Here is a 12,919-nt window from a genome sequence, read left to right as displayed (position 1 = left end):
CCCTCTGGTGGCTGCTGCTGGGAGGACAGACTGGGGGCAGAAGAGACTGCTCCTCTAGGAAGGAGGGTGTGGGTGGCTGCTGGGGACCAGCCTGGGCAGAGGGCATGAGGGGCAACTTCCAGGGGCTCTGAAGGATGTGAAGATGTGGAATATGAGGTGGGGTTCCAGTCTGGAGGTGGCATCTAGGCGTCCTTGGCACGTGCTAGAGTTGAGGGTCCCAGGTGGAGTGTGGACGGGGCAGATCCTGGATCTGTGCATTGGGGTGGGCACTGAGGCTTGTGGAGGAGGGCGCACTGTGTCAGACACTGAGCTGAGGACCCCACCAGGGTGAGGGGGGCAAGGTCAGTGGATTTCTGGGGTGTTAACTGTTCTGGGAAGCAGAGAAGTCAGCAGTAGCGAGAGGGGGGCGAGGTCAAGAGGGTTTCTTTCAAGACTGAGGGAGTGGCAGCATGCTGCGTGTCCCACAGTCAGCCAGAGGACAGCCGTCTACTTGGCAGACTGTCAGCAGAAAAGGGTAACTGTGGCAGGCTGCCCACTGGGGTTTGGGGTCCTGGATCTCATGGGGGCTGCTCCACCCACCCCGCCCTCAGCAACCTTGTGAAAAACATGTTGTCAGGTGACATAGTGTGCTATGGAGACTTGACAAGGCAGGCCCCCACCGCACAACCTTCATGCCTGCCTGCACACCTTCACCCCCAGAACCAGCCTGGCTCTGATTTGTGCTTCCTGGACGTCTAGATTTCATTCCTCCACACCCATGGTATCACCCTGAGGAGGGGCGGGTGTCTGGCGGGGATGCCAGCAGTGCCAAGAGGCCTGAGTTAGTTTCTTCCCAGGGTGTCACCCCTTCCTATAGGACAGCCCAGACCTTCCTGGGACCCACAGTGGCTTCAAGCAGCTGTATACCCTCAGCCGCAGGCTGGTTTATGTTGCCATCCTGCTGGGTGGCCTTCCCACCCATGCAAGGACTACCCCGGCCTCACAGGACACTAGGCCCCTCCCCACCCTGGGCCCTTGTGCTGGCACTTTCCAGAATCTTCTGAGCAGTGTCTCCTGGTGTGGGTTGGGATTTCCGGGTCTGTGTGTGGCCACTTTTTCCAGGTCAGGCCAGAGGGTTTTCCCGAGGTCACACACCCAGGACCGGTGCTAAGACCCACGGCATTTCCTCCATTCGGGGTGATGGAGCAGCTGTGTTGCCCAAGTGCCCTGCCTGCTCCCTAGACGCTCCACCCTCCCCTCACTGAGACTCCTTCCTTTCTCCGCTTATGGGTGAGGAGTCTCTGTTCTGTGGCTCAGCTGCTTATTTTCTTGGTGATGAGACGTTTTTAAGTTGGATATATTCAAGTTAATGGATTTCTGTTTCAAGGACAGTGCTTCAGTGTTTTAGAAGACTTCTCCAGCCCTGAGTGGCCATAACATTTCCATGCACTTTATTCCCAAGCAGTCTTTTGGTCCTCAGGGTCTGGGAACGGATGCCCGTGCGGGGCTGGGGACCGGCTCTCTGGGGGCTTCCGCATGGCCCACTGACCCCTGCCTCTTGCAGATCTCGGGCGCAGCACTGCCCCGGGCACCACCGACATCAAGCGGGAAGAGCAAGAGGACGAAGAGAACGTGGCGGCTGACACGGCCGAGGATGAGAAGAAGGACCTCAAGGCTCCGCGCACCCGGACCAGGTGCCACTCTCCCCCACTCCCACGGGCCCACCACACACGTGCACAGGGCCTCCCAGGGGTGCACGCTCACACTCCTGGGACGCCTGCTCCTCTGGCAGCGGCGGGCCCACGCCTGGCCCTGCCTCACTGTCTTCCTCTGGCCCCCGGCCCCGTAGCCCAGACGAGGACGAGGACGACCTTCTCCCCCCAGAGCAGAAGGCTGAGCGGGAGAAGGAGCGCCGGGTGGCCAATAACGCACGGGAGCGGCTGCGGGTCCGAGACATCAATGAGGCTTTTAAGGAGCTGGGGCGCATGTGCCAGCTGCACCTCAACAGTGAGAAGCCCCAGACCAAACTGCTCATCCTGCACCAGGCCGTGTCGGTCATCCTGAACCTGGAGCAGCAGGTGCGAGGTCAGTGGGGGCGCGCTCCCTCCCCTCCACTGCCCTCGCTCGCCCCCCCTTTCCTGGAGCCCACCTCCCCTGCCTTGACCTCCCCTGGCCTTCCCTGCTCTGACCTCCCCCTGCAGTGATGTCACCCCTTGCTATGAGCTCCCCCCTGCAGTGATGTCATCCCATGACTTCCCTGCAGAGACCTCTCTGCTGCTGTGACATCACCCCTCGCTGACTTTCCTTCTCCTGCAGTGACCACCCGTCCCTCAGCGACCACTTCCCTGCTGTGACCATCGCCCCCAGTGACCTTCCCCTGACAGTGACCACTCTCCCTGACTGTCACTGCAGTGACCACTCCCCCAGTGACCATACCCTGCTCCTGATCTTGGCCCTCTGCCTGGCCTGGCCTCATTGTCCCCTCTGAGATGGGAAGAACAGACTCCAGATCCCTAGCCCTCTAGACCTGGGCACTTGAGTGCAGAACTGTGTCCCCAGACCCCAGACAACCCCCCACCTGCCCAGCCCTTCCTTTTCACGAAGCCCAGAGCCGGGCTGGCAGTGACTAGCATCCCCTGGGTCCCACAGGCTTCTCTGTCACTCTGAGCAGGCACTCTGTGGCCATGAGAGCCCATCAGCCCCACCTGCAGGGGGGTTCACCCCCATCCCAAAGGCTGAGCGAGGATCTTAGGAAGGGCCCCTTGTGACTACCCCCCAACAGCTGCCTCCTTAACTCCCCCACCCCACCCTTGCCGCCCTGTTAACCCTTTCTTTCCTGCAGTGCTGTCGCTTGGACTGGAGCTAAGGCCCTGGCCTGTTGCCCTCTGTCCCCTCAGCTCTGAGGTTTCCACGTCTCCATGGCGATGTGGGTGTCACGCTGTGTATGTGTGTGTCCCCCCCACACTCCCCGCACCTGCCTCTTTGCTCTCTGCCTCCCGTGCTCCCCCTCCCCTGGCCGCCCTCCTCACCTCGCACTTGCGCCCAAGCACTGGAGCACTGGACGCCAGGGCTATGGCCCAGGCCTTTCTTCCCCTATGGCCCCTGCCCACCAGGACCTGAGGGAAGAAAGGGGACCCGAGGCCTGACTCTCAGTTTGGTCTGCGCGCTTGTCCTGGGCTCCGGCCGCCGCCGCCACCCACGGGGGTCACTTAGGCTGAGGGGGCAGGGTGGGCAGGTAGAACAGGGCCCCCCAGGCCGCAAGGCGGGTGTCCTGAGTGAGACTGGCCCTGTGCTGGGAAACAGGCAGAGATGGCTTGTCCAGCGCCCCCTGCTGCACAGTGGGGGCCTGAGCTGGGTGTGGACCACGTGGTCTCCGGGTGGCAGACTGAAGCCCTGTAACAGATTGGGGAGGGCTCGACACCACATCCACCACACAGCAGTCACAGTGCAAGTACCAGGCTCCAGGGGCCTGCGCGCAGGACTCAAGGTGGCTGTCAGGCAGCCAGAGTCCAACATGGGGAGAGACATTTCTGGGGGCCCAGGGTGAGGGGTCTCGACGCTGTGAAACCGCCTTCCTACAGGGGTCCCAGGCCCCTTGTGCCTGAGGTGGTCTGGCTAGGCCCAGCTCCATCATTCAGCAAACAGCTGCTCTGAAAGGGAAGGTCGTCATCCCGGGAGGGGTTACGGGGCCTCCCCTGCTTCCTGGGGCATCCTGAGCACGGGGAGCAGGCAGGGGGCAAAGACTGCGCCCTAGCTCCCTGTCTACCCTGGGGGTGGGGATCCAGGCCCTGCCTGCACCCAGGCACAGGGCGCCTCTGCAGCTTGGCCCAGGGTGTGCACCCACACAACCAGCGGGTGCCCTCCCCATGACCCCGCCCGGGACTAATGGGGCCCCCGGTGCTGTGACTCAGCAGTACGGAGGAGGTGCTGTCCCTGGAGGAGAAAGACCTGAGGGACCGGGAGAGGCGCATGGCCAATAACGCGCGGGAGCGGGTGCGCGTGCGGGACATTAACGAGGCCTTCCGGGAGCTGGGGCGCATGTGCCAGCTGCACCTCAAGTCGGACAAGGCGCAGACCAAGCTGCTCATCCTGCAACAGGCCGTGCAGGTCATCCTGGGCCTGGAGCAGCAGGTGCGAGGTAGGCGCCCGGCCGCCCCGCCCCGCCCTCCCCACCGGCGGCGCTCCGCCCACTCTGCGGACCCCGCCCCCGCCCTGCCCACCGGCGCTCCGCCCACTGCGGATCCCCGCCCCTGCGGCCTTATGCGGATGGGCGGAGAAACGGAGGCGCACTTTTTCCTCGCTCCCTGGGGGACCCTCTCCCACAGTGCTCTCCCCTCCCCTCAGAGCGTAACCTGAACCCCAAAGCGGCCTGCTTGAAGCGCCGGGAAGAGGAGAAAGTATCGGGCGTGGTTGGAGATCCCCAGATGGTGCTGTCCGCTGCCCACCCCGGCCTGGGCGAGGCCCACAACCCTGCTGGGCACCTGTGACAGGAATGTGGCCCGGACAAGTGACCCCACCTCGGTCTTACCTGAGACGGTCACGCCAGACGCCAGGTCCCCACCCCACGTCGCCCGGCCCAAGGTCAACCTCGAGCCAGCATCGTCCCGGGCCTGGCCATCAGGTCTCCTGCCGGATGGATCCTGAAACTGCATCTAGGCCCTGCCGCCCGGGCCTGGGCCCAAAGGAGCATTTTTGTTTGTTTTTGGCAATAGAACCTGAAACCAAGCAAGAAAACAAGCCAGAAATATATACACTTTGTCAGAAAAGAGAAAAAAGATGCCTTAAGTTAAACGTGAGGTCAAACATGCTGCTCACAGGAGGGAGAAGCTGTTCAGAGCCAGCAGCAAATCGTGCCTAAGCCTAATCGTTTTTGTTTTTGTTTTTAAGGAAAATAAAAGGAACCTTAGTTACGAGATTTTTTTATATATATATATAACATAGAAGAAAATTAGAATGCTTTTTTTTTTTAGCTTTTTTGCATATGTTTTGTAAGCAACAAATTTTTTTTGTATAAAAGTCTCTTGCTATTTCTGCTGCTGTTTCTAGAAATGAGCATTGCATTTCATTATCAACCCGATTATTAAAAATTGTATTAAAAAGACCCCAGGACTTCCCTGGAGGTCCAGTGGTTAAAATTCCATGCTCCCAATTCAGGGACATAGGTTCTATCCCTGGTCTGGTAACTAAGATCCCACGTGCAGTGGGGCATGGCAAAAAAAATAAAGACCTCATGTAGACCTGAGGTCTCCCATCCTCTCTGGGAGCTGCTGGTCCCGGGGATGGTTGCTGCCATCTTGTTCCGGTTCTTACGTGGGGGGGCCTCACCTAAATGGGGACCTCCCTTCCCTATCTGCTATTCCCATCCTCAGGAAGGGCGACACCCTGGTGGGGAATCTCAGCGGAGACAGGGATGATCCCGGCTGGGAAGGTCAAGGTTCCTCCCCTGTAAGCAGCTCTGTCTCTCCCTCCCCCCGTCAGCCCCACACTGAGCCTCGAGCCTGTGGACCTCTGCAAGATAGGACTTTGTGAGAACCAGCATTCCTGGGCTCAGGACCTGCACATTTTCACCTATTTGGCCAGGAGACCTGAGGCCCTGCTTCGAACTCGAGCACAGAAACCCCCCGCTCCCCAAGTGGTTGTCCTGATGAGCACAGGGTGGGGTGGTGTACAGGGTCCCTGCCTAGAAAGGCCCCTGGTCTGCATGTCTGCAACCCTGGAGGGTGGGCTGCCCTCAGGCTCTTAAGTGCTAGCTCCCAAGCCTCCCCAGGTACCCTTCTCACCTGTGCTCAAGGGAGCTGATTCAACCTGGACTGCTGGGACCATCCAGGCTTAAACTGAAAGTCCAGGATGGTTGGTCACTCTGTGTGTCACCTGGACATGGAGTCAGGCCCAGTGGGATCTCACCTGCCCTCCCTTCTCTCCTGCACAGAGGTCTTATGGACCCCCAGGCTGGCTGTGGGCACCCCACACCACCAGCATCCCAGGCATCTACCCTAGGACTCCCACCCTCATTCCCCAAGCACTGAGGCTGCGTGGTCCCCAAGACTGGAATGCCCCTGTGGCTGGGTGTCCCATGAGAAGCTTAGGAAACCCCAAGACCAGGACGGGTGGGATATCCCAGCTTGGGGGGGCCACCTCTGGACTCCTGGGGTTCCCCTGGGCTCTCACCCCAAGACCAAGTCACACTCCTTGGTGACCTCCCTGGTCTGTGGGTCATCTCTTTGCGTAAGCTGCCTCAGTTTCCCTCTGCAGCTCCCTGAGGCCCACAGATTGCTGAACTGTGTATCACATATATAATTTAAGTTTTATATGTTATATATATATATAAAATGAGATTAACCCAGCCCGGGGAAAAAGCCTTGAGGGAGGGGTAAGAATCACAGTTACAGGAAAATTGTGCTCTGAGTGCCTCAGGATAACTGACTTTTTTAAATAAAAAAAAAGAAAAAAATTTAAGTAAAATAATTTTATACAACTCAACACAGCTGGCTGGATTCTTTGGAATTTTTAATACCGATCCTCTTTTAAGAGTCGATTTGGCGACCTGTCCTGTACATAACAGCACTGTAGCAATAAATGACATTTTATGACAATACTTGGCTCTCCCTTGATCTTTCAGCTGTTGTGTGCTTACGGATGAAAAGGGGGGTGAGGAAGGTGATGCCCGCTGGGGTGTCTGAGTACATCCGGCCAAGGATGGCACCGGGCATACGCACTCCGGGGATGGCGCCACTCTCCGTGTGCGCGTGCGCGGCTCCCAGGGCAGCTGAAACAGCTCCGCTCGGGCCTGGCGGGAGGGGGGGGGGTGCCGGGGGGCAGGGGGCTTCAGGCGTGGCAGTCATGCTCCCTCCTGGCCCTCCCAGGAGGGTCCTTCCTGCCTCTTACAGCTTCCAGGGGCCTGGGGTGTGCCTTGGTTTGCAGCCAAATCACCCTGATCGCCATCTCCATCTTCAGGTGCCCTCTCCCCATGGGTCTGTGTCCAGGTACACCTCTTACCTGCCATTGCATTAGGGCTACAAAATCTCCAGCATGACCTCATCTTAACCAATCACATCTGTAGACACTTTATTTCCACATAAGGTCCTGTTCACAGGTGGAGGGGGGTGGTGTCAAGACTTGAACAAGTCCTCAGGAGCACAATTCCATCCTCAACCCTAGTTTAACAGGGGGGTGGTGAGTAAGGTCAGTAGAGTCACAGGCTGACCCGGACCTCAATAGGTCAATGGGTAAATACACAGGTCCAAGTTGTATGTTTTAAGTTTATATATGACCCAAACATAGCTCAGTAAAGTTGTAAAAAAATTTTAAAAGAATCCAACAGATGATGGATACACACAATGTGGTCCCTCCACACGTGGGAGCATCACTCAATCCTGAAAAGGGATGAAGCCCTGACACTTGCTACTACATGGACAGACCCTGAGAACACGAAGCTCAGTGAGAGAAGACACAGAAGGACACACAGGATGTGATTCCATTGATGGGAAATGTCCAAACAGACAGATCTACAGAGAGTGGGGTCCTGGTTGTCAGGCCTGGGGGCAGGAGGATGGGGGGGATACCGATGGAGATGGGATTGCTTTTGGGGTGATGACAATGTTATGGAATTAGAGGTGGTGGGTACACAATCATATACTAAAGCCCACTGAATTCTACACTTTAAAATGGTTAATTGTATGTAATGTGAATTTAACACGAGAAAAGAGTTCGGTTTCCTGAGGACCAAATGGGGATCCTACATGGAACCCAGGGGCGGCTGGGGGTGGGGGTGGGTGGCAACCATTCTTGCTTATCCATCATCTCTCTGGTCACAGAATCCTGGTATTCTATTTTGGGGATCCTCCTCCAATTTTAGCCCACATCCTTAAATGAGAGGGGCCGGCTCTTCTGTTTCCACAATATGCTAGTTAGGACCAGCTTTGGGGCATTTTCTGAGATTATTGGGAAAGAGGTGCTATCTTCCTACAAGGGCTGCTGGAATGTCAACCCAGAGTTTCTATGTCAACCAGGAGTTTCTGAGTGCCTCTGCTCAGAGAGAGTTCACCAGAGAGTACAGGCAACACAGAGGAAACTAGGAGTTGAGAGATGGAGAGAAAACATGTAATGATCTTGCTAGACTCCTGGATGCAGCTGAGCCTGAAGCCATCCAACATGCCTTACTTCTTTCCTCTTAATCTGATTTTTGTTCTTTATCACTTGAAATAAAAAAGCATTCTGCCCCCTGAGCTGAAGTGCATTAAGCACAAGGAGCAACGTGGCAGAGCTTCAGAAACTGCTGGATCCAGGACCTGCAGCCCCAAGGCCTCTATGCTCACGTCTGCTCATCTTTGCAGGCTTCTAATCTCTGTCTCAGATTCTACAACCTTCAGGGTGGCCCCTCCATCCCACTTTTTAGGTTTTCCATCAAGGACAGAGCCTATTTCAGGTCCTCTCTGATCCCAACGTAAGAAATCCTAGGGCATCTGGAAAGGCAGAGAAACAATGTCCAACTCAGTAGCAACGAGCATCCATCGTGCCCAGACCGTGGTCTCTAACCAACCCTTTGGTCAGAGGCCAGGGTCAGGTTTGAGGCTATAGTCTCAGGAGGTGCCCAGGGCAGATCCCAGGAGGATGGGTTGGGCTGGCCAGACAAACTCCACGGTGTCCAGTCCGCATCTCCAAGCCTACATTCGCCGCTGGAGCCCCAGAATGACGAGGACTCACCTGTCCTGGGTCCACCAGCTAAAAGGTGGTATTCTGAATGCACACAGCGCGAGGAGCCAGGCCTCCCCATGCTGCTGGAATGAGGAATATCTCCCAAAGGAAACGTGCAAACAATTTTGGACCCGCCTCCGAGCAACACACAACTTAGTGCCAGCAAACCAAGGCTAGAGGAAGCACTATTCTCTGGCCAAGGTGTCATACGCAGCGAGTCCAGTGACAACGCCCAATTCCTCCAAAAGAGAGTTCAAATCGCCACCCTTCCCCTCTGTGCGACTCTGGGCGAGTCCCTTCCCCGTCAGGTCTCAGTTTCTTTAACTAAAAGTAAAATTCTAGCACCTAACTGGGACACAAACTCACGAAACGCCGCGGATTGCAGGTTGCGCACCTTCCGGACGCTCTGACAGCCAGAGGCCGAGCCAGCGTTGCGCGTCACGTGATCACAAGGCCCGGCCTCCAGGGCCCGCCCATTGCAGTCAGCTTTCTTCAGACCTTTCCCGGAAGTTAGTGTAAATAGCTTGCGAATCTGCGTGCGTGCGCAACGGCGGCGGTCTCAAGATCTCCCACTATCAGCCCTCCCTGGAGGGGACGGGGCGGAGCCTCCCTGCGGGCCTGCGCGCTGCGGCTAGCGCGCCTGCGCAGTGCGCCCGAATCGGCAGGGCCAGGGTCACCCTGAGCGGGGAAGGCGCCGCAATGCTGACCAGGTTCCTGGGCCCGCGCTACCGCCAGCTGGCCAGAAACTGGTGAGGACGTAGCCCCCGCCCTCGAGCCCCTTGTTCTTCCGGGTCCTAGATGGGGAAACTGAGGTACGGAACGGCTGCGTGGTTTCCCCGCGCAAACTCGTGTGGCGAGCCCCCGACCCGCTCCACCTGGGGGCCGCGATGGTGCCCACCCGGTCCGGGCCCAGCGCCCCCGCTCAGCTCCTGGAGCCTGGAAACTGACCCTGTGCGCTCCTGGCTTTGCTTCTGCCTGACGTTGCTGTGAAGCCGACATCTGTATCTGTCCCTGCTCCCCGTGGGAGACGGGTGGAATGGGTGTTGCCCCACGTGGCAGCGGGATTGGGGAACCCACAACGTGGCGCGCTGAGAAACAGGGGCCTGTACTCGGCAGTCGTGTCCCCGAGCCCTGGCAGGGAGAGTGACAAGTGAGGACTGTCCCTGGACGACGGCGCTGCTAGGGACCTTCGGGTGGACAGTGACAGTGGCGCTTTACAATTGGGGCAACTCAGGCCGAAAGGCGGTCCCTGGGGTCGGGTGGGACCACCAGAGACCCCTACCGCCCCTCACCTGAGGCAGCTCGAGCCCTCGGGCACCGTCTACCTGTCCCTGTTTGCCTTGGTCAGAGCAGCGACACCCTCATCCAGGGTTTCATTCAGTTGGCAGCACCCACTGAGCACCAGTGTGTGCTCTCACTTAGCACTGCGCTGGGTGCCAGAGACAGCGATGAACGGAACCTTCCAGGCTGACGCTGTAGTCCCTGGAGAAGAAAAAACTAAAACGGTATGATCCATGACATGAGATTGATGTAAAATATTAAAGGGGATGGGTGCAGCCTTGCACTCTACACTGGCTTCCGGAGGCCGGGAACTGTGCCGGTGACTGTGCCAGTCACCGCCAGGAGGCACTGTGCGGTTGTGTCTGAGATTCGGACCATACATGCTCACCAGCTGGAGACCCTGTACGCAGCCCCTCTCAGAGCCCTGGTGTCTTCCTGTGAGAAAGTGGAGGAGAGGTGGTGAGGGTGTAAGGAAGGCCCACGAGGGACTCTCAGCAGCATCAACTTGGGTGCCCTTTGGAGGTCAGGTTCATTGTCACCTCCCTCTGTGAGCATCCACAGGCCCCAAAGCAAGTAGCCAGGACGGTGGGGTCCAGGGCAGGTGGCTCTGATTCTGTTGTTCAGTCACTAAGTCGTGAACTCTTTGCAACCCCATGGACTGCAGCACACCCAGGCTCCTCTCACTGTCTTCTGGCATTTGATCAAACTCATGTCCATTGAGGTGGTGATGCAACCATCTCATCCTTGGCTGCCCCCTTCTCCTTTTGCCTTCAACCTTTCCCAGCATCAGGATCTCTTCCAGTGACTCAACTCTTCACATCAGATGGCCAAAGTCAGTCCTTCCAATGAACGTTCAGGGTTGATTTCCTTTAGAATTGACTGGTTTGATCTCCTTGCATTCCAAGGGACTCTCAAGAGTCTTTAACACCACAGTTCAAAAGCATCAATTCTTCAGCACTCAGCCTTTGTGGTTCAACGCTCACATCCACACATGACTAATAGGTATGACTACATGGACCTTTGTTGGCAAAGTGAGGGCTCTGCTTTTTAATATGCTGTCTAGGTTTGTGATAGCTTTCCTTCCAAGGATCAAGTGTCTTTTAATTTCATGCCTGCAGTCACCATCCGCAGTGATTTTGGAACCCAAGAAAATAAAATCACCCCCCTCCATATTTTATTCATTAGGGGTGAGTGACTGGGTCCTGCTGACACTCAAAGAGAGGGGTATACAAGCCAGGAGATGGGACTGTTGGGGACGTCCTTGACCATGCCCATTGCTGGATGTAAACGTGGGGTGTGGTGGTCTTGGAGCCCCTGCTTTGGCTCTGCACCCAGCAGGCTGTGTCTCAGGGACATGGCTTGCCCTCTCTGTGCTGTGGTCTCATCAGTTAGATGGGTCCCTGACAACTTTCACCTCAGTCCATTGGCTGTCTCAGGGTTGGAGCTGCTGTAAACTGCATTCCTTAATATGCCTACCTGCAAGCTTTTTCTATCCTTATGGTTACAAGCTTGGGCTTGGGCTTTTTCTTTTCTTAGCAGAATTCCTCAAATAAAACCTTAAGTAGATCTCGATATGAAAGCAGATGGGAATGGCCTTGCCCCCGGGGTCATCAGCAGGATGTGTCCTGCCCACACATGGGGCAGGACCAGGTGCAAAGCGGACACCTGATGAACAGCTGCGTGGGTGGGGTGCTGAGGCCTGACCCCTGCTGTCCTTGCAGGGTCCCAACAGCGAGCATGTGGGGCGCCGTGGGCGCCGTGGGGCTGGTATGGGCCACTGACTGGCGACTGATTCTGGACTGGGTGCCCTACATCAACGGCAAGTTTAAGAAGGATGACTAACTAAACTCACAACCTCAGGCCCCTCTGGTGAGTTTCAGCAGCAGTCAGTGGGGGTAGCCTGGGATCCCTGAGTGGCAGAGGAGCAGGACTCCCTGCAGGCCCAGGGCTGGGGTGGCAGGTATGGGGGGCTCACCTGGAGAACCCTACCTGAAGGCAGGGCACTGCACAAGCCCTCTGCCCGGTAGTACAAAGCTACAGGATGGCAGCCTGGGTCTATGGGGTGGGCGTGGCCCCTTGGGGCTCCATCCTGGAGCCTCAGCCTGCCTGGGCCTGGTCGGGGTGGAGGTATGCCCATCTCAAAGATGGGAAAGTGGAGGCTGGCCTCCCTGGGAGTGCTACCGTGAGTGCTGATGACCCTTTCGCTGTGCTACCCACCTGACAGTCCAGAGTATGTACATCCCCGTTTCACAGACTCAAGTGGCAAGGCCAGGTCTGGGGCTAGAGCCTGGCAGCGGCATCTGCTCACCCTGCTCTGTCCCCCCTCCAGGCGTCTGCTGTGCTGCCTCCTGCCATCTGCATCTGGAACGGCCCAGGCTCTCTGGATGGACTCTAGGAAGCCCCTGGCACTAGTTCATTTCCTCTTTTGGTGGAAATAGCTTTCGTGTATGGACACACGCGGCATTAAACCTCACTCTGAAACCTGCCCGCCTGCACGTGCTCATGCTGGGGTGCGGTGACCTGGGGGTCCCTTCAGCGCCGCAGCGCTGGCGCAGGTCTGGGGCTCACAGGGGCTGGCAGACATGGTTTGATCATTTCAGATGGGTGGTGGGTGATACTTGCATGGTGTTTTTATCTCTTGCTGCCTAAACACGTTACTCCTGACTTGGTGGCTTAGGACAAACATTACCTCACTGTGAGAGTTTGAGAGTGATCTGTCTGAGGGGTGCTGGCTGAGGGTCCCTCACGAAGTTGCAGCAGAGGCATCAGCTTCATGGTGGGGGTGGGGGTGGGCAGGTGTTGGGGCTTCCATGAGGCCCCCTCATGTGGCTCCTCGCCATGTGGACCTCTCAGGTGTGACTTGAGCCTCCTTACTACATGGTGGGTGAGGTTGGGGGAGTTGCCTTTTACAAGCCACTCAGAAGTCTCAGGCCATCTCCTCCACATCTCGTTCAGGGGGAGAACT

At 57.2% G+C, this 12,919-nt stretch overlaps 2 protein-coding genes across 51 annotated transcripts in view; both read left to right on the top strand.

The window, feature by feature from the left end:
• The window catches only part of TCF3 (transcription factor 3), a 32,833-nt gene extending 26,261 nt beyond the window's left edge, over positions 1-6,572 (top strand). For 8 of the 50 annotated variants that reach the window (XM_081502673.1, XM_081502674.1, XM_081502671.1 and 5 more), the window contains exons 17-19: positions 1,544-1,673; positions 1,829-2,064; positions 4,324-6,572. In XM_081502673.1, coding sequence (XP_081358799.1) covers positions 1,544-1,673; positions 1,829-2,064; positions 4,324-4,466 — 509 coding nt within the window. In that variant the 3' untranslated portion in view covers positions 4,467-6,572. Of the gene's footprint in view, positions 1-1,543; positions 1,674-1,828; positions 2,065-3,890; positions 4,118-4,323 lie in introns of all 50 variants that reach the window. The other 42 variants (XM_081502682.1, XM_081502679.1, XM_081502681.1 and 39 more) reach the window with 17 other exon arrangements.
• Positions 6,573-9,322: 2,750 nt separating this feature from the next.
• Positions 9,323-12,439, top strand: UQCR11 (ubiquinol-cytochrome c reductase, complex III subunit XI). The gene is made up of 3 exons (XM_081502705.1): positions 9,323-9,422; positions 11,676-11,823; positions 12,284-12,439. Exons 1-2 carry the CDS (start codon positions 9,373-9,375, stop codon positions 11,794-11,796), a joined length of 171 nt encoding a protein of 56 aa, XP_081358831.1. The 5' UTR covers positions 9,323-9,372; the 3' UTR covers positions 11,797-11,823; positions 12,284-12,439.
• The last annotated feature ends 480 nt before the right edge of the window (positions 12,440-12,919 follow it).

The sequence above is a fragment of the Giraffa tippelskirchi genome, chromosome 6 (genome assembly GCF_054371585.1).
Source record: "Giraffa tippelskirchi isolate mGirTip1 chromosome 6, T2T-mGirTip1v1.2.pri, whole genome shotgun sequence".
NCBI classification, from domain to species: domain Eukaryota; kingdom Metazoa; phylum Chordata; class Mammalia; order Artiodactyla; family Giraffidae; genus Giraffa; species Giraffa tippelskirchi.
Note: the sequence above shows the minus strand (reverse complement) of the source record. Positions and strands in the feature narration are given on the sequence as shown.